Genomic DNA, 25,789 nt, shown 5'->3' on the forward strand with positions numbered 1-25,789 from the left:
GCACAAAAAAAATCCACGAACATACGTTCTTTCATCAATCGAGGCCTTGGCATCGGTTGCTTATACTACACATCGATTTTTCTAGTTTTCTACCGATAGGATCCAGACTCGGTTTTGACCTTTTTTTTTTGGTTACCACACAAGGATGCGTTTTTATTTGACCTTCTAGAACACACGGCTATCACCCATGGCGATGATGAAGGGCATTTCTTTGGATTCTGAGTAATGGCGCATAGCAACGAAGCCGGGTAATTAATATGAGTTGTGTTTACCGAAGCCGAACACGAATGGCATGTGTTACAGAAGGTGCAAGGTTTTGCGGATACTTTTTCTTTTTTCTTTCTTTCTGGGTATGTATGTGTTTCATCAGGCGGGGGTTGGTTGCCAACGCATGAATTTTCCTCAATAACTCTTGAATAATTCCTCCACTGCGGCTTGAAGTTTGAAACTCGGCTTTGTATTACCCTCCGTTAGGGTGTTGACTCTTGAAAGTGTAGTGGGAAGGAATTGACGCATCGAGGTTTCAAGCACACTCGTCCTCGAGTCAGAAGGGCCTGTATACATTCTTACACGGAGATCTGTAAATGACTTGTAACTACACATCAAACCAGCGAATGATTCAATTCCAAAAAAAGCTATCTAGACGGGGAATATCGCATAGGGTATCAATGGCAGGAGGAGAGCGGTAGAAGAAAAGTCCGCAACGAGCGTGTAAAGCTCTCGCTCAGAAACGAGAAGAAGATAAATCACAAAAAAACAAGATTGGCCGCAGAAAAGACCGCCCGCGTGCAACCCCATACCCATGTCCTTGGCTAAAAGCCTCCATTCCCAACCTTTTACCATGCACCAGTAGGCCCAGTCGTGTAGTTCATCATCCGTAACCCAGTCAACATACTCATACACATGATACAATCAGTCGTGCCTCAGCGATGCCATAAGCTACTGAGTTGTTGCAACCCCGTTAGGTACCCTTGGAGTGATTGTGGCGTCACCGATACTGGTCCTAGGATACTGACCCGGAACATGGAGATCGCTAACACTGAAGTCGGTGCCCGTCCGCTTGACCATTCCAGGGTGCGCCATTTCCTCAGCAGTGTCTACCGGTTCAACAGGAACAGGGCCGCCGTTGACAGTCTTGCCAGAGGTAAGGGCGGCACCTACCTCAGACTCGCCTAAAAAAGACGACGTAGTGACTGGTGATTCATTACCATTGGTATGCTGAGGATGGGTCTGATTGTCCATGATAGGAGCAACGATTGGTGCATGCGTTGGTTGCACATTGGGTGCAACGTAACCGGTATCATCGATTTGATCAGGCTTGACCTCACCAGGATATTGCTCAGGGACGGGAGCAGAACGGTCACCTGAATAGTTCATTGTCTGAGACTGTCCGTCCAATTCTTGCTGTCGGGCTTCTGCGTGTTGCTGAGCCAATTGTTTCTTCCGGTATGCTTCATTCGCTAGGGCTGCAGTCGCTGCTCCCCCGGCAGCGGGCGCAATCCATTCACCATAGTTGTTACTATCGTGGCGTTGAAGGGAGTGGTCGTTTTCAGGGTAGAATGGATGGTAGCTCTCAGATTGGACAGGTTGAACAGGATAGTCGTGGGCTGCAGGTGCGTACGATTGCTGGGTAGCGTATGGATTCTCGTGCGTGTATTGCGGTTCCTGCTGGTTTGGCTGGGCATACTGTGCGTGCTGCATAGGCTCAAGGGGCTGGTAGGCTGATTCGTGCGCGAGATGCATGGGGTGCATTTCTTGTGGCAGTCCCCCAGACGCAGTTGTTAAATCATAATTGACCTCCGAACTTCCACTAGATGGCGAAAGGGGCGCTTGTAAGTTACGGTTGACCATTAAATCAGACGGAAATCGCCCACCTGGTGAAGGCCGTGTAGGTCGCGTCGAGGACTGGTCCCTGGCTTGATCTTTCACTGACTGGTTGGCGGAAAATGGAACGGCGTCTGCCTCGTCTTCCTCGAGACCGCCGTCGGAGCTGGCCGAGCGGGCGCTGCCAGCGCTGGTGCTCCTAACGCTTGCGTGTCGGCGAACAAAAGCATTGCGTTCTTCGCCACTCTTCTCTGTCAAAGCCTTGATATCTTCAAACCAGGCTACCATTGTATCATAAGTCTCGGCCCGGAATACCCAAGTGTGGCCGCGGTGCATGGATCCAGCCTGGCGGCCTTTGATAACAAACTTGTGGGAGGAACTTCCGGGTTGGGAACGAGAACCAAGCTTCTGATCTGGCAGATACAGGGACATGACTGGAGGCTGAGTGTAGATGCGATCGGCAGATTTGAATTCGTGGAGATGAGTGGGCGACAAGACATACCTGTGGCTTGTTAGGGGGGATCATGTTAAAGAAAAGGAATTGCTTACCAGCCTGGGGTGTATGATTTGAGGTACTTGCTCTTTCTCTCCAGCATACCGGCCCTAACCTCTGTGGTGGCTGGGTGATATTTGCCGGGATACTGGATGTCCTCGAGTTTGCGCAATGGCAGGTCGGGGTCTACAAAGTGAGGATCGCTTCTCACGAACTTGCTCCATTCGAGGTCACGGGGCATGGCAATTGGGCCATTCCGCAGTCTTTCAACCGTGTTGTACTGCTCATCAGCTTCGCGCTTGAGAATGCTGGCAAGAGCATTGTAGGCCTTTTGGATTTCGCCAACAACAATCGACTCGAGCTCGCGACCAGAGTTTTCAATGTTAAGGTAGGCCTATCTCGATCAGTCTGGTATGGTTTCTGCGCAAGTGCAGCCACTCACCCTGTGTAGGTAGTTCTCCTCGTCAATCTGCCTCTCGACCTGTCGCTCGACGCCCAGGCGGACAACATATGGGTCACCCTTGCCAGCAGCAGCTGTAGGGTCTGCCTCGGCTGTTGCGAGGGCTTCCTCAAGTGCTGCCACACATTTTCTGGTAATTTCCTTTTCCTTGTCAACGTTGTTTTTGAAGTCGCCTGAAAGAGACTTGATTTCCTTGATCTTTTGCGCGAGGTCGGCGCGGAGGCTACTGAGTTGGTTGATGACGTCTGTCTCGACATCCCGAGCCTTGTTGGCTTCGGCAATTGCCTGCTTATGAAAATCGCGGAGTATGCGGTTGGCGTCGTTCAGACCTCCCTCGGTGAGGAGCGCAGAGGGCGCATTGGTGTTGTTGATTACGTTTGAGACTTTGAGGAGCGACTTGGCCCGGTGTTCATAGGAAGCAGCGACCTCTCGGAAATAGGTAATGAGGTCTTTTAGGAACTTGCGCCAGGCTGCGACGTGTTAGTGGGCAGTTCAACCATGGGCCAAATGACGACATACTTTGAAAGCGCTCTGCTAGGATTTCGGTGGGCGAGCCTTTGGTAGGGACGGGTGTGTAGAAGACACTGTTCTCGCGATCGTAGCCACGCTCTTGGTCGTCGGTGGCCACGCCGCGAATGCTGCCAGCGTGCAGGGACTTTCTGCTTCCACTGCGCTTGAGACTGGCGCTCCTCTTTACGGAGCCCTTCTTCTTCAAGGTACCGCCGCGTGAAGGCGTGAGGCCCTGGTTCAGCGTAGAGGAGCGCGAGGAGGAGCGCGGGTGCATGTCGGCGTCAATGACCGAAGTGCCCCGAGTGGGCGCGTCGAAGTCTTCCTCGAATCTGCCGAGGCGGGAGCGATCATAGTGAGGTTGTGGTGGAGAGGATGCAAAGTCGGCTGTGCCCGTGCCGTATCCGCGGCTGAGGTGGGCTGGATCGTCGACCTGTGGGACGGATTGGTAGGAGGCCGAGGGCGTGAGTGGTCGCTGCATGGCCATGTGGGATAGTTGACGGGATGGCAGGCTTGGGGGAGGGGGACCCTGGCTGATATACGGAGGAAAGGGTTCACGGGGAGAGCAAGTGCCGCGCGGGTTCTGTGGCTGGTGGTGACGTACAGGGTCGTGCCAAGGGAGGCGGCGGGGAGGCCAGGGCGGAGATTGCGTGGGGCGCCAACGGGAACAAAGTCGAATCGAGGGTACGGGAGAGTTGATGTACAGCGTAGATCAGCATGCAGGTGCGTCAATGATGGGCAAAAATGGGCGCACGCTCCAGGCGAGTGATTGTGTCGAGGAGCTGCGTGCAGTGGGAGTCAGGGACAGGCGGCAACGGGGTATAAGGCCTGGCTCTGGCAGCGAGAGGAGGCATCCAAGCTCTCTTCTCCGAGTGATGTAATGCACAACACACGAGCGTCATCGTCATTGCGCAGATGCGACAAACCAGCCCAATCTGCCCGACGCGAGCCTTGGTCTGTGGCGCTGCTCCGCCTCTGGCCTATCACCATGGCTGCTCGAGCCCGTCCGGTTGCGCAGTCTTCCGAGTCGCCACACATGTGCCGCCCGCATATACATGCGTCTATGTACATATACATGGTGGTGCGAGGTCGTTGCCTGGGCGACTGAGCAGTGGCCGCATCTTGGAGTGCCTGAGCGAGGGAGCGAGTGTTGCATAGACACGCCCCTATCGACACGTGTAGGCTGCTGTATGTGCATGTGTGTCTGTACATGTGTACGTGCTATGCCAGTACTCGCGGCTCAAACACGTGGAGACGTAGTGGGGGGAGGACAACATCAGCCGAGCGTGCCGGACCAGGACGGAAATGCAGTTGCAGTTGGAGACATGCTTGTGCACATCAGTGCGAATACGGCCATCCGTGGCAGATGGACACTGGCTGCCAACTCTGTCCAGCCTTCCCGTCTGCGTGCTGCAACCCGCGTGTCCCCTGGAAGACGGCTTTGCTCCAATGCTACCCTAGACCCAAGTGCCATCGCTAGTCGAAGCAACCAAGAAACCCGAGCATTAGACCCGTTCCAGTGTCGTCATGTACGAATCCACCAAGACGACCACTGCTCCGCAAGCTGCAGGTCCAGGATTGCGTGCAGTCCAACGAGCCTGCAAGGCAAGCCCCGTGACTTGCTCGGTATATGCGTACATAGTATGTAGTAACTATGTCTATAACTACACATACATGTTCGGGTAGGAATACAGTAGCTGCAGCAGATGCAGCGTGGCCAGTGCCTCGTCCTCTAGTGCAGCATTTGCAATTCCCGCCCTGCTGATTGGCCAGCACTGAGAAAATACACCTGCAATGCCTCTCGCCTAGCGCCCTCCACCATCCCAGCATGGAACCGCTAATCGCCCAAGCAAAAGCATCTCAAACACCTTCCACTTCCGGCCCCCAACTCTCGACCACGCACCGCTCCCAAACAAGACGTTGCACATGATGCCCAACTGCCTTGCAAACGACGTCCGCTGCACACTCCCCTTTATATGTCCATCGAGAAATTGTACCTCCTCTCGCTTACACCCATCTTTCGCTCCGCCACCTGCTTTTGGACATGGCATACCGGCTCCGGATTGCATGGGCACTTGGTTTGCATGCAAACGAGATTGGCGAAGTACTCGCCGCGGAGCCGGCTCAACAAGCAGCCCTCCGTCCCATACTCACTAGTATACACAACTACCCCTATCAGCATCTAATCATGTACATCTAACCCGAAGAAGAAGAACAAGGACAACTAAACCCCCAAGCTCATTTCCAGTCAAATCAACACCATCAGCATACCCGTTGTTTCCCCGAACAGCAAACAACAAAGAAAGAGTACCATGCACAAGTCATGGCACATGGCCGCTTCCAGAAACCGGTCATGAGGCCTCGCTCACGGGCCTTTGTCGCGGATATATATTAACCGACAGCACACAAATGCCACTGCCAAGCAATGCTTGCCGGGTGCTTGATTGCACGGCGCATTTATTTCGAAACGCCATATATCGCCGCCTAGGCACAATCGTCCATCTGCTCCACTTGATTAAATGCCATGTCCCTAATTGGGAGGTTGGTGACAGCAGCCGCCGGAACTACCGCCAAGAAAGCCTCGAGTGCATGCCAACTCCTGCACGCCATTTCGCTCTTGTTCCCATGTGGCGTGAATAGATTGCAGCCCAGCGATTGACGTAGACAACGGCAAGGCTTGGCCTCACTGTCCTGAAATGGCTCACTATCTTGTCTATCATGGCAACCATGAACCACTGACTATATAAGACATGGGCAAGACGACAGAACAAGGCACCTCACCTTGCCTTAGCACTCATCCACTATCACTACTACACGCTCATCCACTCTTTCAGTATGAAGTTCTTCGCCGCTGCCATTGCTCTGCTGCCCGCTCTTGGGTCGGCTCACACCATTGCCCAGCGTGTCCGCGTCAACGGTCAGGACTTTGGTCTAGGCAACGGTATTCGTGTTGCCTCGTCCAACAACCCCATCACCAACGTCAACGATGGTGCCATGGCCTGCAACACCGGTGTCTCTTCTTCGAGCAAGGTCATTGATGTAAGGGGCGGTGACAGGGTTGGTGTCCAGTGGGGCCATGTCGTTGGAGGAGCCCAGTACGTTTTGCAATCCTACACTCTGGAATGATCCATGACTAACCCCGAAAAGAGGTGCCAACGACCCAGACCACCCCATTGCCAAGTCGCACAAAGGTCCCGCCATCTTCTACATGGCCAAGGTCTCCAACGCAGCCAGTGCCTCCCCCTCTGGCCTGCAATGGTTCAAGGTCGCCGAGGACGGTCTTGAAGGCACTACCTGGGGAGTTGACCGCATGATCTCCAACAACGGATGGACCGAGTTCACCGTGCCCTCCTGCATTGCTTCAGGCCAGTATCTCGTGCGAGCTGAGCTGATTGCGCTCCACAGCGCTGGCTCCGTTGGCGGTGCACAGTTCTACATTGTAAGAAGTTGAGACTGTATGCAACTAAACCTTTACTAACATTTCCACAGGGATGTGCTCAAGTCAACGTTTCAGCCTCAGGATCAAAGACTGGAACCACTGTCAGCTTCCCTGGCGCCTACCGGGCCGATGATGCCGGTATCAAAGTCAACATCTACAATTCTCAAGGTCAGCCCACTGGCAACGGTCAGTACAAGATCCCCGGCCCAGCCAAGCTTCAGTGCTAGAGAGGGGGTAGCTATGGTCGAAAGGCTTGTAGCATAGGAGGGACCAAGTCAAGGCAACAGAACAAGGGCGTTTTCTCTTCTCAACACCTCATTTTATCCATACTTTGTTAGCCAAATGAAACATTACTTTGTGCACCACCAACAAACTCTCCCTCTCTCTCTCTCTCTCTAACTAGAAACATCAACAACAATCTTCCCCCTAACCCTTCCTCCCACCATCTCTCCCTTAACCCTCTCCCACGCCTCCTTATACGTCTTTTCATCCAAAATGCCCTGGACAACATCCTGCACCACAACCCTCACCTCCCCCTTCTCCACCAACCCCGCCACCTGCTCCAAACACTCACTCTTATCAAGCAACATAACATTGGCATACCGCGGTCCCACAAGCCACCCCCTTACATACCTCGCCACCTGTCTCGGATAAGTAAAATACGTCAGCGGCCCCCCCATGGCCGTCCTCTCCGTCTTATCCCCCACAATCGTAACGTACGCCCCGCGTCTATGCAGCAGCTGCGTCCAATACCCAAAAACCTCCATCCCGCCCACGCAGTCGACATACAAATCGTACGCCGCACCTTCTTTGCTCACTTTTTCCAGTAACGTCTGCCGGACATCCTGGGCAGTGTAATCAATCACGTCGTCGGCACCCAGCTCGCCCACAAACTGCGCGTTGCGCGACGAGCAAATGGCCGTGATGTGGCTGCCGTACAGCCGCTTGGCCAGTTGCACGCACAGCGTTCCTACGCCCCCGCTTGCGCCCGACACAATGATGCGGTAGGGGTGCTTGGCCGAGCCCGGCGAAGCAGGCAGCCACGCGAGGCAGGCGAAGGCGGTTAGAGCCACGAGGGGGATGGCGGCTGCGGAGGTGTGGGGGAGCGAAGGCGGTTTTTTGGTCAGGGGAGACGTGGAGGGGGAGACGGCGAGGTAGTGGGTGAATGTTCCTTCTGCGGCCTTTTTTTTTATTTGAACGTGAAAATGGCGGTTAGTTTGGTGCTTTTCTTGTATAGATTCTAGTTTCTGCACTTTTTGTTGTTGTTTTTTTCGAGAGAGAGGGGGGGGGGGGGGGGGGGTTGTTTCTGTATGGGAAGGGGAGCGAGGATGGACATGTAAAATAGAACTTTATCCCTTGTAACACTTTGGAGGGACAGAGAAAAGATGGACTTTGGAAATGGGAAATAAGAAATGGAATAACGTACAGGTTTATTATACAATCCAAACACTTCATCACCGACTTCCCACCTCCCTTGCTTCTTCACCTCATCCCCCACGGCAACAATCACACCAGAGTAATCCCTCCCTATTCCCTTCTCTTTTTTTCCAGCTAGCCAACCTACAATAGGGTTTCCCCATAGTTGTATGTCGACGGGATTTATGGCTGCGGCATGGACTTTTATCAAGAGCTCGTTCGGAGACGGTGTAGGGACAGGCGTGTGGGTCAGATGGGGAGGGGAGGAAGGTGTAGTGTAGGTCAGGGATATGTTTGACTCTGGGAGGGAAGAGGTGGACGGCATTGTTTGTGGTTTCTTTCTTTTTTCTAAAAGTGATTCGGATGTACCGGGTTGTGCAATGGGGCAGTGTTAGGTTCTTAGGTATGTTTGGGAGAAAAGATGTATGTGCGTATGTTTTCAGCAGTCCAGAAATTGGGATATTTTCCTCACTGTGAGATGCGATGGATACTGTTTGGATTTATCCTCGACTTTATTCTTACATGACGTTTCAGAGGCGGGGGTGTAAGTCGAGAAGCGGCCTCGGTACATGTACCTTGCATGTTCATCGGCTATACGAGTCATGGGTATGGTAATATGAAGTCTTACTGAATCGTCTGTGAATTATCCATCCAATACACCTGGAAGGCGGCGCTTATGGATTACTAGAATGCTGTCAGATGTTTTGTTCCATGAATAGGTACTTGTGGCTCTGCAATTGTGCATGCATACTACGACATTAATTTGCGCCCATTCTTCTTGTCCATAGGGTAATGCCAACGGCCTCGAATGACAGATAGGTAATGTCCAATCCATGGTAAAGACATGCTACAAGCGAGCACAATACTGCAGATATTGGACAAAGTACGACTGTTATTAAATCCATGACCATTCTTGAAGAATAAAGTCTCGAGGGTGGTAATCGGAATCGGAATGAGTGGTCAAGGTCCCGAGAGATGCGCTAGTGACGCATCTCCTGCTCGACGCGATTGGTACTATGCAGGTCCGCCTCCCGCAACCCCAGAATATCCCCCCTCCCACGTTGCACATCGCGACGGCTGGCTAGGCCTATATCTTGCGCTTCTAGCATGTGGGATTAAAGGCGCACACAATCGATTCTACATTGCTTCCTAGTCGGCACCATGGACACGATAGCAGTCGCCCCCAAGGCGTCGGCGCTGGCGTCGCCCAAGATTGTTAAGAATGCGAAGGGCAACATCGTGCCTAGCAGCCAGATGGCGCATATCGAGTATGGCTGTGGTAAGGCTGCTGCTTCATCACGCACACCTAGACGGCGCTGACGACCAGCCAGAGCACATGGGCGAAATGTTCGAGAACGCGCGCAAGCAGACGCTCCAGCACTACCGGGCCATCCTCCAGAACATTCACGAGAAACCGAGTATAATAGCCCAGACGTATAATGCGACAGCGGATTCGAAACCCATCGTCTCACTCAAGCCATTGTTCCTGTGCTTGCAGTGTCCCAACATCATGACCGAGGCCGACCGCGATCTACACTTTGAAACCAAATCGCACTGCTTCTGTAGGTGCCGCATCATGCGCGGGATGCGCAAAGGCTAACTCGCACCAGCTGTTGAATCGCGCGATGGCAATGTATACTGCGGTAATTGTCAGGACTTCATATACGACGAGGCGCTGGAGATCTTGAGGCTACAGAAGGGTGCGCACATGATCGCAACACAGCTTGGAGCGACACCAGTTGACTGACGAAATTATAGGCAAGAAGCGAAAATACGAAGACACGACTACGACTGAAGATCATAAACTCGTCATCAGCAATTCGACCTTTCTCCCCTGCCGAGCCATAGGCCTGCGTGGTCTCTACAACATGGGCCAGACATGCTTCATGAGCGTCATCTTACAAACACTAGTCCACAACCCATTCATACGCAACTTCTACCTCTCCGAGGGGCATAAGCAAACAGATTGTGAGAAGGAGTCGTGCGTGAGCTGCGCACTCGACGAAATGTTTGTCGAGTTCCATTCGGCCGAAAAAACAGAAGGCTTTGGCGCTGTCAGCATGCTCATGGGAAGCTGGTTAGCAGGTGAGGCTCTTGCAGGTTATCAACAGCAAGATGCCCACGAGTACATGCAGTTTATACTCAACACCCTGCATCTTGCAAACGGTGGATCAACAGACGATTCGGAGGATTGCAAATGTATCATACACCAGACATTTTGTGGGAAGCTGTCAAGCACAGTAACATGCGACAGCTGCCGAAATGTTACCACAGCACAGGATCCTTACATGGACCTCAGTCTCGACGTACGCATCCAGAGCAAGAAGCGAAAAATGAATGCCGAAAAGGGCGAAGAAACGCCCTTGGATCTCCGCGACTGTCTCGAGCGCTTTACCGCAAAAGAGAAACTCGGCTCAGCAGAATACACATGTAGAAATTGTGACAGCCCGCAGAACGCCACCAAGCAACTCAGCATCAAGCGATTGCCCCCCGTGCTATCCATCCACCTCAAGGTACCGTCACCCAAATCCTTGGAACCCTCTTTGTCCAATAAACTAACATGCAGTTCCAGCGCTTCGAGCACACCAAATCCACATCCTCCAAGATTGAAACACCCGTTCGCTTCCCAGTCAAGCTAGATATCTATCCTTACACCGCCGCCCACAAGGCGGCTCTGCGCGCGGCAAAGGCATCCGGTATCCCCGTGACAAATTACAACATCAACAGCCCTGCAAATGCTCTTGTGTACGAGCTCAGCAGTGTCATTGTGCACAAGGGCAAAATGGACTCTGGGCACTATATTAGCTACAGCCGCGAAGGAAGCGATTGGTTCATGTTTGACGATAGCAAAGTCGTGCTTGTCAGTGAGGCTGAGGTTCTCGCTGCCGAGGCTTATTTGCTGTTCTACATGGTTGGAGGCCTCGAGGTCTGAGGGATCCGTTGTCATCTTTGGTTTTCTTCTCTATCCTTTCTCGGGCCTTTTATTGTCTCGTGTTTTCTGAATCGGGGCGAGTATAGTACGCATATCTGGGCGTTTGATGGGCCTGAACGTGGCGTATTGGGAGAAATGGGCGCCATCATCTTTCCTCTCTTTCTGTCATGTTTGTGGCTTATTCAATTCATTCTTGTCCATGAAATATTTCTCGTGCTGTCTATCATCTGCATCTTATCCCATCTCCATCACCCATATATCCCACTCAACCCACTTACATCTTCACATGATCCAACAACTCCATCTCACCACAACCACGATGCTGCATCGGCGCTCCCCCGTTTCAAGCAAAGCATGTAAGCAATAAATAAAAACCGGACCCTTCCCCACCGCCTTGAGTACTTACACACCGCATGCGTGCAAACAACGAATCCTTCTCGGTGTTTCTTACGGCCTTGGACTCCCATCGCATAATCAGTCATCGGTGCTCCCGGGCCTTAGGATCATCTTCCTTGACCCCCTCCCCCCCCTCCCCAGAAAAGAGCTCTGATTTCACATCATTTAAAGCAAAATCTAAACACTTCCCCCTTAAAAAGGGAAGTAAGTGTTTCTTGAATAGGTAAAGATCCGAATAGCCATTTCGTCTGTTCTGGAAGGGGGGGGAAAAAAGTTGATCACGCAAAAAGTGGTTGTTGTCGAATGGTTTTGCGCCAATCACCAATCATCAACTCAACCTCCCCTCCCAAAAAAAGTTATCATTTACACTTTCACCATACTTGTTTAGAATACCGTTTATCTCACCTACAAATCTCACTCTCCCTTGGAAATTCGCATGTACTTGCCCCCCCCCCCCCCCCTCTTATTCATTTACAAGCCCTTCGGTAAGTTTTGGTCCCCTCCCCCGGGGAATAACGCCGAAGCGGAAGGAAGGGGAAAGCCCGCGTGCCTCTCCCCCCCCCCCCCCCTCCCGGATAAAGGCCCATTTTTTTTCCCTTTCCCTTCTTGAAATCCGTTGACGGATTCCATTTATGCAACCAAGAACACACTTGCGCGCCTCGGAAAGGGGGAGCCGAGGAAGGATTTCATTTTCATGCATTTGAGCGGGGAAATTGAAAAAAAAAGAGTCGGCTTTTCAGCCTTATCTGCGGGGAGTGTGTGTGTGTGTGTGTGTGTGTTTTTTTGGCTGGCTTTCGTTTTAGGAAAGTCGAGGTGATTAGGATTCTATACTATTCTGGGGAGGGGGTTGTGCCTTATCGGTGTGGCCCCATCGGTGTGATGTCCCGAAAGGGCATTAATTTGTAACATTAGATAGGCAAAGAGAGGCCGTTTGGGTTCGTATAAGAAGGGGAGTCAGGCCCTGCCTGATGTCCCTCTCCCATTCATCCAGCCTGCATCATTCATCTTTTCTTTTGCAACGTTCAACATGATTATTAACTTTTAATCCCTCGCTATGAGGGAGGCGGCGTAAGAAGTTTTTCTCAAGCAAATGGACTCTTAACGTTTGGACTACTGCTATCGTGTCTTCCTTCCTCAAACATCGTCTCGATTTGCGTATTCACGCGAATGCCTTTTACCGCTGTTCCTGCCGTCCCTGTCTCGGCAGCATTCAGGCTTTCGTTGGAGAAGAGCGAGTCTTCGGAGCCGTTGGCGCGAGTGTGAGATTGCAGGCCGCCGGTACTGCTGGTTTGATGGCTGCTGTTTATCTTTGATGAATGGAGCCGGTTCTCGCTAGCCTTGCGCCGCGCAGATGAGAGCTCATAGTGCCGACCGCCATAGCCGCTTGAGCTACCTTTTGTGGTGTTGGTGCCGAGAAGGGTAGAGCGTAGGGCGGGCAGGCATGTCGCTATGATGGCAATGGCGGTTTCAATCATGGAGACCGTGCACGTCAACATTGTTTCGTTGCGTTTAGAGTAGTAGGCACGGATGCCTGTGATACCCGTTAGCAAAGTTTAGGTATGACCAAGACGACGACTTACAACTAGCAATGACAACAAGAAATCCAAGCGCAAAGATGGCGGCTACACCAAGCTTTTGCTTAAGTTTCATCTGCAGTCGGGATACCATGGTAATGGGAAGGGCAATGATGATTACGTCAGTGAAGATATTAACTGCCGTGCATATCAGCCCTGTCACAAAAAAAAAAGAAACCAAAGCAAGAGTCATGGGGAAACAGGGGTACCTGCGTGAACTTACAAAAAATAGTAATCCAGTAGTTGATCTCTGCGGCTCGTGGACTACATTGATCTACACAAGGTCAGCCCAAGTTCACTCTACAAATAGCATATGTGTGGGGAAAGAGAAGGTGTCTGACGCACATGTTGGGTCATTGGACCATCGCTTATCGTGTGGGTAGCATTGGAAGAGGATATCGAAGAAGATGATGAGGTATGTGACAACCAAACCCCCCAGCGCAACATTGTACACAGTGACAAGTCGCGATCCTGGCGCGGCAAGACTCTTGTAGAAGAAGACGAGGGCGAACTTTATGGCCCAGAGAGAGGTAACGTAGAGTGTTGATCCAGGGATAATCATCTGCATTATGCCTTTGAAGTTCTCTGGCGGTATTGCTGGGATCTGACTAAGACCTAGGTTCCACATGTGTTGTTGGATGGCGAGGTCCCCAATGAGACACAGCAACGAGAGCACAACGAGAAAGTCGTCGATGCCAAACCTGCCGACTCTCTTCCATCGCGTCCACATACGCAGAGCGACAAAAGGAACCGCGGCTATCGTACAAATATACCATGACACCTACGGCATCGTCAAGCGTTGGACGTGGAGATTGAAAGGGATGAAGAGGGGGGGAGAGTACTTACCACCTGGCCATGTTCGTTGGAAGCCATGGCGTGCCTGTTCGTTCTTTTTCGCACACCGACCTGGACCGACGTAGACCGACCTGGACCGGTGAAGGCTTCTGGCTGTCAAACTTTGACAGCTCCACTCTCCTGGAACTCTCTGGCAGCGAATTGGGGGCGAGTGTGCTACGAGTGCAATGCGCGAACGAGGGTGACGGCGACGAACAGCGGGTACTTGACGCGAACAGCGCCGATCTTAAAGGATACCTCCACATATAAACCCCTAAGATGCTTCATATGACAGAGGAGCCCTGGGAAGATCATTAAGGGCCAGTTGCTGCAAAGTGCTAACTTGATTGCGCAAGTGCAAAGGCGCGGATGCCGATAATTCTTACGCGGGAGGTCGGCGTCCAACGAGTGGCCAGATGGTTAATGCAGGCAAGGGAATCGACTAGGAGATGGCAATGGTCAAACAGACACGATGGGCTCATCCTGGTCGTTGTGGCGAGTCACCTGTTCGCTCGTGCAATTGATGATTCAGATGGCTATGGCAAAGCTACTACTATGCTATTTTTTCTCTCCTACTGCGGGAGGCCTGACAGAAACTTCATCGACAGCGGCGCATTTTCAGGGACCTAGGTCGACGGCGTGCAAAATGCAGAGGGCGGCAAGTGGTAAAGCCGAGCATCCGTAGTGGTTCGTGGCAATGGCACGGCAAGGAGCCGAACATGGCGTTGTCGAGCAATGGCAGTGTCGAGTAACCAAGTGGGCGTGGAAAGCATGTGCTCGGAGTCTAGCGCTTCTAGTTCTTGGACCGGATCGATAAGGCGGGGGTCGCGATTGGTAGGATTCGCTTAGTCCGGCCAGAACCATGGATCCTGAGTCGGTCCCGTCCATGGGCCCACTCAGGACCTGCATCAACGGAGATGAAAAGACTCTTCCACGAGGGCCCCATTAAACTATTGCCTGGCAACACTTCGGCATTTTGGCAGTGACATGGTCCTGCGTACAATTGGCGGTAAGATTTGAGTCCCTCCAGCTTGGTCCCGCCAGCATGGTGCCCTAAGTATATAGCCATGTGGACGCCCGAACAAGATCTGCATCCACCACCCAAACTCCATAGTTCCCTCCCTCAGCCATCCTCCCTGCACCTTGCATCATGAGGGTCCCGTCTTCTGTCATCAATGGCCTACAGAGCCTCTCGCTTGTTGGCGTCCTTGGCCAGGCCGCTGTGGCAGGCGCTAACCCACTCCCGCCCAAAGCCGCAAGGGCGGTCGTCGCAGATGGTGTAGCGTCCCTCCAGGACGGAAGCGTAAAAGGCTTTACCGATTCCAATGGCAATTCCGTTTTTCTTGGAATCCCATTTGCCGCAACTACCGGAGGACAGAACCGGTACGTAATACCCTGCTGCCACGTGCGTCTGACCCGTGTGTACTGACTCTCCTTTGCAGGTGGAAGGCCCCTCAAGACGCAAGGAGACTGAAGCAGGGCGAGGTGCTCAATGCCACAAAGTACGGGCCAACATGCCCGCAGGCAATCACCACCACCACGTGGTCCCAGCAAGGCGAGGACTGCCTGAATCTCAACATCTGGGTGCCATCTACGCAAGCCCAGGCAAAACGTGGGCCTCCACCTCCCCCTTGTGCCTGTCACCCTCAACCTAACCCACCTCCAGGAGGACCTCAGGCACCGCCACAGCCGCCATCAACAGATGGCAATCCTGGTCTTCCCGTCTTTGTGTACATGTATGGTGGCGCCATGGTGACAGGATCTAGCAGCAACCCCGTGCTCGTCGGCAGCAACTTTGCCAACAAGGGTGTTATCTTTGTTAGCTTCAACACACGCGAAAGCCTATGGGCCTACCCTAATTCGGCCGAACTGGCGGGAGGCAACGAGTCGCAAAACTTCGGCATCCTGGATGTTGACAAGGCCTTGCAATGGGTCCGTGACAACATTGCCCAGTTTGGTGGCAACCCTGATCACGTTGTCTTCGGAGGTCACTCCTCTGGCTCTGTACAGGTCGACCACTACCTATGGAACCACCCTGATACTTGGCTTGCCGGTGCGGTTCAGATGGCGGCCAACGCAAAGTCGGGCCCGGCCGTGGCACCTACCAACCAGGCCCTTGACATAGTCGCAAAGGAGGTCAACTGCCCTGTTGGTGCGGGTCAGCTCGATTGTCTCCGCAAGGTCGACTTGTACGCTTTCCAAACTGCTGGCTTCAACTCTACCTACAACACATACTTTACTCCAGTCGTCGACGAGAAGACGCGCTACCAGGACTACGAGGCTCGCTTCGCAGCTGGCAAATATGCGTCTCATGTTCCTCTCCTGACAGGTAACTCTGACAAGGAGGGTGCGGTATTCGGCCTGGTTTATGGTGGTGAGAACACCGACTTTGCCAAGTGGATCAACTCATTCGATGCCGATGTTGCCAACATGCCAGACGAGGTCCTCTTGGATGCCTACAACGCTACCGACTTTAGCAGTGTCTCTGCAATGAGCGGTGCCCAGTACGGCGACGCGCGCTTTTTCTGCCCGGTCGACTACCTGGTTGATGTGCGCAGCCAGAAGCAGGATACCTGGATCTACCGCTTCTTTGGCGACTATGCCAACATCCTTCCTCTGCCTGTCTCCCACCCCACTCACGGCGCTGAGATTCCATTCTTCTTCGGCGGCAATGATGCCTTTGCTGGTGTCGAGAACGTGACCGCAGAGGAGCAGGCCCTCGCCGACTTCCAGAACGACTGGTTTGTAAACTTTATCAAGAACCCCAAAGCCGGTCCTGGATGGGCCAAGGCCACTCCCAAGAGTGGCGCCATTGGAAAGTTGGGCGTGCCAGGAAACGAGCTTGAAATCGAGGTTGGCAACACTGCTGATTTCAACGCAAGGTGCCAGAGTGTGTACAAGCCGTACTTGCCGTTGTACCCTGTTGTCCAGAGCGTATCTGGCAGCAACTAGACACGATTTATGAGATAAATAGACTACAATACCGTACATAATCATAATGTTGTAACAAGACTGCAAATGCACCAAGCCTGAAGACCATGGAGATTGAGCCGATTGCAGTCATGTGTTGCTGAGGTTGGCCCTAGGCGGCGTATATGATGAAATCTTTTTGAACCAGGGTGTTGTTGAATATGGATGTTCCAAAGCTCCGGACTCGGGCTGCTGACGTTAGACTAGCAGACAATGTGCAATCGCATAGCGCGCCGTTTTGTGGCATTCCTTGCAGTCGAGCGGCAACAGCAGTGGCACAGGGGCGGCCCCGTCTGCGCCGACACTATGGTAGCTTTTTGCTCAGGCGTGGTATTCTGGGGTTGTGCCCGCCACACCACCAGGGTGTGTCTGGAACGGCGTGGGAACCAATGCGATTGTCCTTGCCGCATTACTTTGGATGTCATATTTGAAACTGGCACATGTACACGTGTGCAGCCCCATACTCGACGTGGAAATGCCAGGGAAAAAAAGGGTCCAAAGGTGTAGCGCTAGAAGGAGGGCAGATGTGGGAAAGATGCATGTTGGATGGGGCAGGTGGACCGAAAAGCGCGGGGGACAGGCACTCGTCTTGGCGTTGAGCCCTGCCTCTAAGAATGCAGACGGGGCCGACGGGGGTAACGCCTTCCGTCATGCGAGATTGATCGGCAGCTCCTTGCAAGGCGAGAATTATGTAATGTCGCAGTTGGGTCGTTCGTCCCTCGCCTCGCCTGCGTGGCTTTTAGATCAAAGGGGGGGTGGCACCTGGAAACCTTGTTGCCGCCCCCGCGCGCTAGCTCGAGGGGTGTCGAGTTTGAGCTTTTAGCCTTTGCCGCATGTCTGTGAAGACGGCTGTCAATGGTGGTGGTGTTGATATTGGCAAGACTGCTGTTGCCTGAAAACTGAGGGTTTCACCTCGTCGTGTCCCGCGTTTCTCAGGCCGACCGTCGGCGCAGATACTGGGTACGTATGCAATGCCTGTTGATGAAAATGATCCCCGCGCTTTGCGGGCCCCAACCGGGGGCGGTGCCTCGGACTCGACTGCTAGCTGGGTGTTTGATTCGACGGCGCCGTTGGCTTGTCGCGTCGGCTTTTGCTGTGCGCTCCGCTTCGCATTGCTTTTCACACGCGGTGGTTTCGCTGCAAAGGGAAGCATACCAAGATGCAGTCATACTGTCAGGCCAGCTAACCGAACCCGCCTGCTGACAGCTTGAGCACGACAAGGTGTGCCCCGGCCCTGGCAGCGAAAGGGAATGTGAGCGCCAACATGCGGATCAACATCCGGCCCGCAATGCCGCGCAATAGGCTTAGCGCCGTCGCGCCACTACCACCGCCATTTGTTTCTCGCGCAAGGACCTGCTTGACTTCGCCTCTCTGCTGGCGAGCAAGAAGGCCTCCAGCTCGGCTGGCCACCCAACTCCAACATCTCATCGTCCGGCGGCTTCTGCTTTACGTGCCCCGTCTGCTGTGCTATTTAAGATCAACACACTTTGCCATCGAGATGCCTCTACACATGCCGCCAAAGAGGTCTAGGCTTGCGCCCCTTTGTCCATGGCAAGCAAGACCCCGTAGCTCAGTGATCCATGCGGAGCCTCATCTCAGCTCCTCGACACCTCTGTACAATTGCTTCTTTTCCCACCCGATCGCCCACATTGTTATTTCACCCGTTTTGATAGGCGACGTCTGGACCCGCTGGATGCAAACTCGGGTCCGCCAAACGCATGGACTGACCCACGCCGCGCTCGCGTCTTCACATTGTACGCCTAAGCCCGCGCGACGTCTTTTCTTCTGCCGCCTGCCTGCAATCATCCTCTGCACCAAAACACCATGCCCACAGCTCATGGCCGCCAACATACCCATGAAAACTACTTGTCGCAATGCCCGACCCTCTACGATCGACTCCAGGACCACCGCCACCTAGTCTGGCTGCCATGTGCTGCTACCTCCCTCTTAACCACACGCCATCTCCTAGTCGAGGCCAACCTACATTACCCTTTGCAGTTGTACATCTGTCAGATTGTCGCCACGGCCATTCTCGTCTTCATCTCACACCTATGGCGCAAAAATGATCAAAAACGCAACAGCGAGCAAGAGCAACCCACACGACCAATCCAAGCCTCACTTTTGGTCGTAGCTTCACACGCCCTACAAGCAGTAGCAGCGCTATGCATAACCCAAGCCGTATTGCACACTTCAAACCTGCCCCTGCTTTGCATGACGGCGGTGAGTTTATTCCATGTTGCTGCAACCCGCTTAGTGCTAATCTGGCCAGACGATTGCATTCTTCGCTGAGGGTTTGATATTGTGCGTCTTCAGTTACACGTCCCGCTCAGGCGTAGGTGTGCTACGCTTGGGCATCCACCTCTTGGCTTGTATTGGAATTCTGTCCGTAGAGTACCGTCTCATGGTGCCAAGCTTGATAACATCAATCGTAGCCATGCTCTTGCTTGGCTTAGCGAGTGCGTTGAGGAAGTTGGCCTCGAAGCATTATCCAGGGGTTTCGCTTAGCCAAAGCACGGATGCCAATTGGTTAGTTGCTATGGGGGTTCTAATCACAGCATTTTGCGCACTCAGCGGTTGGCCCGACGAGCATAGAAATCCGCTTGACAGGGAGAATTTGTTGCTGCGTACGTTGAATGCCATTTCAACCGGAGCAGCGCTATTGATGGGAGGGTCGGTATTATTTCCTATAGAGACAGTCGGTAATGGCCAAACATCCGACTACACCGCATCGCAACGTGTGAGCGATGTATTCACACAGCTAACATTGACAGCCATCATTGGCTGTTTTACTACTCTTTCGCTGCGTCGTTCCTACTCCAGTTGGTACCAACTGTGCTTCTACTTCCTTGCAGTCCTGTGCATCTGCGGCCATGAAGTTTACATGTCAAGCTGGAAGCAAGCAAGGCAGCCGAAAGATCCCCATGGAAGCTACGATATGGTCCCGTGCTCGCCCAGAACTCGATCAGACGATATCGAGGAGGCCGGAGAAGCAGATATGCTAGCAAACCTTCCAGACTACAGCCACGGCTTCCGCTCGTCTTTCAGCAGCATCATATTAGTCATGCTATGGACTGCGTATATAAGCTTCAACTTTGGACAACGCCAATACCCACGCATCGAGCCTCGACTAGATCTCAGGTATGAGACAAATAGCCCTTTGGAGGTTGTTATCAGCATGTACAAGGAGCGGACAGAAGACGTGGCCTCGCTGATATCGAGGCTACATGCCATGCCGCAAATGTCACAGGCTCTTGTTACAATCTATCTCAAGGATAGCCAGGCAGACGAAGAGAAGGTTAAGCAAGAAACAAAGGCGCACAATGTCGTTAAGCTTCCAAACGTCGGACGAGAAGCCGAGACGTACCTTAACCACATCGTCAACCGCTGGGACAAGCTTGCAGAGCGTACCATCTTCCTTCAAGCCGACATTCACAACCCACGAGAGTTTTATCCCTTTTTCCAACGGTATTTCCGCGCAAACCAAACTGGTTTCCTCAACCTGGGATGGGCAGGCAATGTTTGTCATAGTGACGACTGTGGCGACAAACAGGGCTGGCAGGATGAGACATTGCTGTTTCCAGAGATTCAATCAAGGATCGACCACTCGGTGCGCGATGGTATACTGCTCAGCTACAAGGGCCAGTTTGTTGCTACCGCTGCCCGGATTCGCGGCATTGACAAAGCAATATACGACGATCTCTGGAAACTTCTTGTCGACGAGCAGAGCTGGGCGCACAGTGAACCTTATCTGCAGGACCGAGAAGATGCCATGAGCAAGCCTTGGTTCGGATATACCATGGAGCGGATATGGAATGTCCTGTTCCAATGCTCAGACATGGACGTTGCATGGAAATGCCCTACGCTGCTGAGCGGGTGGAGACCTGGTGGCAGCATTGCCGACTGCCAATGTTTCGATACCGAGCTGGTTGAACCATGAGATGTGCTATGAGCCCTTTGTTCGTCTTTTTTGTTTTTTCCTTTGTTATGATGCCCCCCCCCCCCCCCCCCCCCCCCCTTAGACCGTGAACGGCGCAAGCATCTCGCTTGTCTCCCGCCCTGGAGCCGCTGCTATTTAGTTAATTTTAGACGGCCGTCGACAAGATCAAAATACAGACTATTTTTAATGGATGCGAAAAGAAAAGGAGCAACTACTGGCTTAGTCGCCCACGCACATGCCAGAAGGGAGCCTTTTACTTTTTGCTTTGGGACGGGCGACGTGTGTGCATTCCGCGTGCATGGAACGACAAGCCGATATGGTTTTCCGGACGTGTTTGAGAATGTGAAACTTGGAGGATTGACGGACGCAGGAGGTTCTGAAGCGCCAAGGTGAAACGTGTCACAGCAGCACAGCAGCACAGCAGCAGCGCAGCAGTAGCGGGTCGGCTAGATCTACGACACGTGACACACTAATCCCTTTCGCGAGGCGGCACGGGCTCTGTGACGGATCCTTGCGGCAGGCACGCAGTCAGCAGAGGCACCATCCATGACTGACTCGCCCCTATCGCACGGCAATGGCGTCGCAGATAGTCCCCTTTTCATCGAAACACGCTGCCGTGAACCCTTGGTGTCAGCACGAAGGAACTTTGCAGTGCCACTTTAATCCAATCTGCATGTTGAGTCCGTTGTTGTGGGTTACGACGACCAGCCTGTTCCGTTATTTTAACTAGCTGCGACTGGCCGGCTTCGACAACAACTAACCTATATAGTGCTTACTCGGGCACTAGACGCCCACCCGTTTCCTTCTCTCTAAATCCAACCCTGCGTATACTTACTCACACACACACACACACACGTACACGGCACATGGCCACACTTCACCAGCGAATGAGCAACAAGCTCTCCATGGTCTCCAATCGCAGCTCAGATGGCCTCTACAAGCACCGCCAAAGTCTTCTCTTCCGCGAACTCGAAATCCTTCTTGAACTCACCCCTAGCACATTCAGCTCTCCACTTCTGGCGCTTCCAAGAGAGATCCGGGACCAGATATTCAGCTATGTCTTGCCAGACACTTCAAAGAACCGGCCAGAGCTACACACTTGCCTCTGGAGTGCCGAAATGTCCAGCGGAGAGCCTTGGAGACATGACATCTTCGGATACGGACCCTCGGTGCCCAACGCTTTGCGCCTTCGCCCGGAGCTCCTTTTGATTAACAAGCAAATCCGCGAGGAGCTGCTGCAAAACTATTTCCGGCGCAGTAAAATCACACTCCACGCGGAGCTGCGCAACACGCGGACCAACAATGAATATTTCGAGTTCTCGCAGCATATCCTTAGATTGCCCATGTTAAAGCACACAACGCACGTTCGCTTCTATCTCGAGTGGAACTACACGACGCTGAGAAACGGTACCCGAGACCGGATGCTCAAGGACCAGATGCGCATGACGTATAATCTACTGGCCTCCATAGACAAGATTATCCAGCCCCTACCAAACATTGAGACCATCGAGCTCTCTGTCCTCTTCTTCTGGAAATACCGCAGCGGCAAAATGTACAGCCTTTCCATGCAGGATCTCTTTGACCTTGAAGGCGTCTTCAAGCGCTGTGCTGAGCTGCGTTGGCTGGGTCTACTTGGTGAAAATGATCTCCCTGGCAAAGTCAAGCATACAACCTCTACTTATCTCAGCCCTTCATCCGCGATACCACAGACATCTTCAGCTGGTGTCGGATACAAGATGTCGACGGAGCGCAAAGGCACAGAGCAGAGCGGCGGCATGGAGATCTGCATTAGTCGCGATCTTAGCGATGCCATGGAGGAACGGCGAAAGAGCACTGTAGACTTCTTTGGCAACTACGAAATTGGTGAGCCGTTGCCTCTTCCGTCATACCGACATGGCGCCATGATATGATTGGGAAAAGAGCATGCTACGACCATTTTCCTCTTTTCTTCTCTCCCTTTTTACTACTTTTTTTCTTCATCTTCTTTTTTTTTCACTTGCAAAAAGTTCGGTTCAGCGAGAAAAAAACAGGCGCATTTCCGGCAGATGAGATGCTTACAATATTCTAATGCATAATTTTGGCGTGTATAGGGCATAGCATAGCATTTATGTGTTACAAGATTTAGTGTACAAAGTTCGTTTTTGTTTTTTGGAAGGCTTTAGTCGGTCCCCAGCAAATGCAAAAGATCGGCTAGTCTACAAAGAATCATTTTCCAATACGTATTATCATATCTCACGCAGTACTTCAGCTTTCGATTTGCAGATAGTAGGCGCCGGAGAAAAAAAATTAGCCAGGGCTTATGGGAAGCACTTGAATATATCGTGCAAGCAGGTTTACTCATAGGCCTTGTGGTCTTTCTTTCTTCCGTCGATTGAGCATCTATTTTCATGCCCCAACCACACGACTACTAACCGATTTTTACATCAGTCACAAGGCCGCTGAGGTGATCGCCGGGAGGAACGTCGCTAATACTACTACGTACGTACCGGTCCGATCCGCTTCACAAAGCTTGGCAACAAAAACGTCCGTGAGTTGAGCGGTGCGGGTTAGCGATTGGCATGCAGCTTTGGATTGGGAAAAAAAACACTACTAAAGGTGTGTTAAGTCTAGCATAGAACACCGATGGAATAACGCGTATTCTACCGTTGATGCGTATATGAAAGATGTTGGTGAAATTGTAGCGTTCAAAGAGGGGGTAGGACAGTAAGCACTGTCTGAACACATTCTCGTTGGACAAGACAGAAAAGACGAGAGAGATTTACATAAGAAATTTACCACTGATACACCCCACTCTCAGTATCAGCCGTCAAAAAACTTCCCTGTATCCGCATCCCTCTCTCCATTGACTATGCCAACCAGCGGCGCTGTCCCTTGGCTCGTCGGTTTCGCCCCAGCATCCCTTTTGATACGCCGCGTCATTTCACTCGCTGTAGGACCAGGACAAAACACGAATACCTTCCATCTCTTACCTTCACACTCAGCGTGGTGACACGCAGTAGCCATCTTAAGCGCCGCTTTGCTCATGCGATACGAGTACGATTTTAATTTGTAAGTAGGATGCGATTTGTCGACGTGTGTGGAGATGGAGCCTAGACCTGAGGACACGTTGATGATACGTGGGGTGCTGCTTCTATAGATTGGAGTGAGTGAAAGGTAAAATATCAAGTGGTACGGGAAAAAGCTGGGGGGTTTTTTTTGGGTAGAGGAAGCGGGGAGAAACGTACGCGGAGCGGGAAAGGAGCGGCTCGAAAGTCCTTGACGGTAGCAAAAGAGCCAGCGGCATTAGTAGTAAAGTTGTCAATGAGGGACTGGACGTCGGTGGCATCTGGATCGCCGGATGAAAAGATTCCAGCGTTGTTGACGAGGACGTCGACTCGGCCGTGTTTTACTTCGACGTCCTTGGCGGCGGCGGCGATGGAGTCTTATTTTGAGACGTCGATTTGGGTCAACTCAACGGTTCCTGGTAGATTCTGAGATTGGAGATCTTGGACGGCTTTTTCGCCTTTGGAGGCGCTGCGGCTACCGAGGAGAATGTCTTTGGATGCATCAGAGAGGAGTCATTTAGCCAGTTCGAAGCCGATACCGCTGTTTGCTAGGGCTTTCTTTTAGATTTGTATGCCGGTGAAGAGCGTGTTGGCTTACCGCCAGTGATAAGGACAATGTTCTTGTCGGTAGAAGTCATGCTTGGGGTTGGACGATGTGGTATGGTGAATTCAAGGGTTGTAGAGTAGATCGAATTTAGTCGGTTTATATTGTGTGTTTAACTTATCTATGATACGGAGAAGTAACTGGGCCTCTGTTTGAAAATAACGAATACGGTCAATCGATCAATCGGACCAAGTGGGCTACTATAGCCTGACAAATCGAGCTATCTTTACTCCGAAATATCAGCACCACTACACTCTAATTACAAAACAAAAACCTAGTAAGACTAAGTAGGGAAGCCGAGATTTACTTTTCCGAAGTGTATATAAAGTAAAATATTACCAGCGATATCATCGTAGCAACCAAGGCTTCAAGCGAACTTTGAGTTTTCGGTGCTGGGCGGCCTTATCTCCGACTTCATCGGTCGAGCCCGGAGACGATTATACAACGACAAGCTGGTTCGAGACTAGTAGGATCAGCTTAGTTCCGGAACGACAGATAGCTGAGATCCCAGACATCCGGAGCACAGAAACCATAGAAGTGCCTACTACCGAATTCTTGACAGATCTATCCCTCCAGCCCTTCTTGTATTTGTTATTGTTATTATGCTAAAACGGAAATAACTATTCCCTACTATAATGTACATTAGTGTAAAGCAATAGTTATATAGACTATTGGTAGAGACAGAGGTAAGATTGAGCATGTGCGAAAAGCTTAGAACTGAGAAATCGGCATGGATTACCTAGCGCAGCCGAAACTTAATCTCTTTGTAAACGTACACTACATTCTTCTTCAAATCTCCACTTTTTATAGAATAATAAATGAATTCATTCTCGTTGGACATAGGAAATGAGACATGAATGTTTCAATACATTCGGGTATACAAGCTAGTTGAACTTCACTTACCATCGTTTTTTGTAACTATTGTTTTGATCACCTGTCTGTTTCTGCTATTTTTCTTGGTTCTGACATCATGTAGTGACATTAGGAACTTTTAAAAAGCACTGGAGCATGTCGCTAAGTTGAACAAATATGTCCTTGGATGAAATGGCAAACCACTACTGTGATTACCGGCTGTTACGGCTGCTAGATTGAGTAAGGCATAACATCTCGGCGTGAGACTGAGGAATGAGGGTGGAAGTCATCAGAGCCAACAAGATTGCATTCATACCTGCAGGAGACACGGCATAGACAGATAGTATTATGCAGCTAAAGCCGCGATAAGATCCGACACCCTTGTAAGGTCTGCGAACTATACACCGGAGCCAGCCAAGCACACTTTCCGCACCTCTTAGTCTAGATTCAATGCAAGAGGTTGGCACTAGCAGCTCATGGCTAAAGTAGCAACTTCCATTGGACACA

The 25,789-nt window shown here is 51.9% G+C and overlaps 10 protein-coding genes across 10 annotated transcripts; 5 read left to right on the forward strand and 5 right to left on the reverse strand.

The window, feature by feature from the left end:
• Positions 1-603: 603 nt before the first annotated feature.
• PSV08DRAFT_278040 (uncharacterized protein) lies at positions 604-1,196 on the reverse strand. The gene has a single exon (XM_066092539.1). It carries the CDS (start codon positions 841-843, stop codon positions 640-642), a length of 204 nt encoding a protein of 67 aa, XP_065949638.1. The 5' UTR covers positions 844-1,196; the 3' UTR covers positions 604-639.
• On the reverse strand, positions 940-3,771 carry PSV08DRAFT_245106 (uncharacterized protein; the record flags this gene model as incomplete). The annotated part of the gene is made up of 4 exons (XM_014222218.1): positions 940-2,326; positions 2,374-2,711; positions 2,760-3,247; positions 3,297-3,771. 4 exons carry the CDS (start codon positions 3,769-3,771, stop codon positions 940-942), a joined length of 2,688 nt encoding a protein of 895 aa, XP_014077693.1.
• A 2,348-nt stretch (positions 3,772-6,119) lies between these two features.
• PSV08DRAFT_197706 (glycoside hydrolase) lies at positions 6,120-7,088 on the forward strand (the record flags this gene model as incomplete). Its single annotated transcript, XM_014222219.1, has 3 exons — positions 6,120-6,379; positions 6,432-6,723; positions 6,774-7,088. 3 exons carry the CDS (start codon positions 6,120-6,122, stop codon positions 6,948-6,950), a joined length of 729 nt encoding a protein of 242 aa, XP_014077694.1. The 3' UTR covers positions 6,951-7,088.
• A 30-nt stretch (positions 7,089-7,118) lies between these two features.
• PSV08DRAFT_386664 (uncharacterized protein) lies at positions 7,119-8,464 on the reverse strand (the record flags this gene model as incomplete). The annotated part of the gene is made up of 2 exons (XM_014222220.2): positions 7,119-7,904; positions 8,150-8,464. The coding sequence occupies 2 exons, from the start codon at positions 8,462-8,464 to the stop codon at positions 7,119-7,121; spliced, it is 1,101 nt and encodes a 366-aa protein (XP_014077695.2).
• Positions 8,465-9,163: 699 nt separating this feature from the next.
• On the forward strand, positions 9,164-11,293 carry PSV08DRAFT_278061 (uncharacterized protein). Its single transcript, XM_014222221.1, has 5 exons — positions 9,164-9,418; positions 9,471-9,701; positions 9,750-9,839; positions 9,898-10,652; positions 10,712-11,293. The coding sequence occupies exons 1-5, from the start codon at positions 9,301-9,303 to the stop codon at positions 11,069-11,071; spliced, it is 1,554 nt and encodes a 517-aa protein (XP_014077696.1). The 5' UTR covers positions 9,164-9,300; the 3' UTR covers positions 11,072-11,293.
• A 957-nt stretch (positions 11,294-12,250) lies between these two features.
• Positions 12,251-14,103, reverse strand: PSV08DRAFT_400020 (uncharacterized protein). Its single transcript, XM_014222222.1, has 5 exons — positions 13,888-14,103; positions 13,387-13,822; positions 13,265-13,315; positions 13,048-13,179; positions 12,251-12,998 (listed from the first exon to the last, which is right to left on the reverse strand). The coding sequence occupies exons 1-5, from the start codon at positions 13,912-13,914 to the stop codon at positions 12,550-12,552; spliced, it is 1,095 nt and encodes a 364-aa protein (XP_014077697.1). The 5' UTR covers positions 13,915-14,103; the 3' UTR covers positions 12,251-12,549.
• An 872-nt stretch (positions 14,104-14,975) lies between these two features.
• Positions 14,976-16,864, forward strand: PSV08DRAFT_31554 (Alpha/Beta hydrolase protein). The gene is made up of 3 exons (XM_014222223.2): positions 14,976-15,258; positions 15,318-15,487; positions 15,542-16,864. Exons 1-3 carry the CDS (start codon positions 15,026-15,028, stop codon positions 16,825-16,827), a joined length of 1,689 nt encoding a protein of 562 aa, XP_014077698.2. The 5' UTR covers positions 14,976-15,025; the 3' UTR covers positions 16,828-16,864.
• Positions 16,865-18,640: 1,776 nt separating this feature from the next.
• Positions 18,641-20,788, forward strand: PSV08DRAFT_400022 (uncharacterized protein). The gene is made up of 3 exons (XM_066093587.1): positions 18,641-19,065; positions 19,115-19,181; positions 19,299-20,788. Exons 1-3 carry the CDS (start codon positions 18,670-18,672, stop codon positions 20,780-20,782), a joined length of 1,947 nt encoding a protein of 648 aa, XP_065949639.1. The 5' UTR covers positions 18,641-18,669; the 3' UTR covers positions 20,783-20,788.
• An 831-nt stretch (positions 20,789-21,619) lies between these two features.
• Positions 21,620-22,954, forward strand: PSV08DRAFT_197717 (uncharacterized protein). The gene has a single exon (XM_014222226.2). It carries the CDS (start codon positions 21,649-21,651, stop codon positions 22,690-22,692), a length of 1,044 nt encoding a protein of 347 aa, XP_014077701.2. The 5' UTR covers positions 21,620-21,648; the 3' UTR covers positions 22,693-22,954.
• A 627-nt stretch (positions 22,955-23,581) lies between these two features.
• PSV08DRAFT_369263 (uncharacterized protein) lies at positions 23,582-24,464 on the reverse strand (the record flags this gene model as incomplete). Its single annotated transcript, XM_014222227.2, has 4 exons — positions 23,582-23,877; positions 24,003-24,180; positions 24,217-24,317; positions 24,425-24,464. The coding sequence occupies 4 exons, from the start codon at positions 24,462-24,464 to the stop codon at positions 23,582-23,584; spliced, it is 615 nt and encodes a 204-aa protein (XP_014077702.2).
• Positions 24,465-25,789: the final 1,325 nt, after the last annotated feature.

This window comes from Bipolaris maydis (assembly GCF_028858645.1).
Source record: "Bipolaris maydis strain C4 unplaced genomic scaffold PSV08scaffold_3, whole genome shotgun sequence".
Classification (NCBI taxonomy): Eukaryota; Fungi; Ascomycota; class Dothideomycetes; order Pleosporales; family Pleosporaceae; genus Bipolaris; species Bipolaris maydis.

What these genes read in the sequence shown, in the direction of transcription:
- PSV08DRAFT_278040 (XM_066092539.1), bottom strand. Translation starts at nt 843, where the DNA reads ATGGTAAAAGGTTGGGAATGGAGGCTTTTAGCCAAGGACATGGGTATG.
- PSV08DRAFT_278061 (XM_014222221.1), top strand. Translation starts at nt 9,301, where the DNA reads ATGGACACGATAGCAGTCGCCCCCAAGGCGTCGGCGCTGGCGTCGCCC. An exon ending in AACCAAATCGCACTGCTTCT is followed by an intron (nt 9,702 to 9,749) that starts GTAGGTGCCGCA and finishes AACTCGCACCAG; the next exon opens with CTGTTGAATCGCGCGATGGC. An exon ending in GATCTTGAGGCTACAGAAGG is followed by an intron (nt 9,840 to 9,897) that starts GTGCGCACATGA and finishes ACGAAATTATAG; the next exon opens with GCAAGAAGCGAAAATACGAA.
- PSV08DRAFT_400020 (XM_014222222.1), bottom strand. Translation starts at nt 13,914, where the DNA reads ATGGCTTCCAACGAACATGGCCAGGTG. An exon ending in CCAACGAACATGGCCAGGTG is followed by an intron (nt 13,823 to 13,887) that starts GTAAGTACTCTC and finishes ACGATGCCGTAG; the next exon opens with GTGTCATGGTATATTTGTAC. An exon ending in CTACTGGATTACTATTTTTT is followed by an intron (nt 13,180 to 13,264) that starts GTAAGTTCACGC and finishes TATGCACGGCAG; the next exon opens with TTAATATCTTCACTGACGTA.
- PSV08DRAFT_31554 (XM_014222223.2), top strand. Translation starts at nt 15,026, where the DNA reads ATGAGGGTCCCGTCTTCTGTCATCAATGGCCTACAGAGCCTCTCGCTT. An exon ending in ACTACCGGAGGACAGAACCG is followed by an intron (nt 15,259 to 15,317) that starts GTACGTAATACC and finishes TCTCCTTTGCAG; the next exon opens with GTGGAAGGCCCCTCAAGACG. An exon ending in TACGCAAGCCCAGGCAAAAC is followed by an intron (nt 15,488 to 15,541) that starts GTGGGCCTCCAC and finishes ACCCACCTCCAG; the next exon opens with GAGGACCTCAGGCACCGCCA.
- PSV08DRAFT_400022 (XM_066093587.1), top strand. Translation starts at nt 18,670, where the DNA reads ATGCCCACAGCTCATGGCCGCCAACATACCCATGAAAACTACTTGTCG. An exon ending in CCCTGCTTTGCATGACGGCG is followed by an intron (nt 19,066 to 19,114) that starts GTGAGTTTATTC and finishes TAATCTGGCCAG; the next exon opens with ACGATTGCATTCTTCGCTGA. An exon ending in CACGTCCCGCTCAGGCGTAG is followed by an intron (nt 19,182 to 19,298) that starts GTGTGCTACGCT and finishes TGCTTGGCTTAG; the next exon opens with CGAGTGCGTTGAGGAAGTTG.
- PSV08DRAFT_197717 (XM_014222226.2), top strand. Translation starts at nt 21,649, where the DNA reads ATGGCCACACTTCACCAGCGAATGAGCAACAAGCTCTCCATGGTCTCC.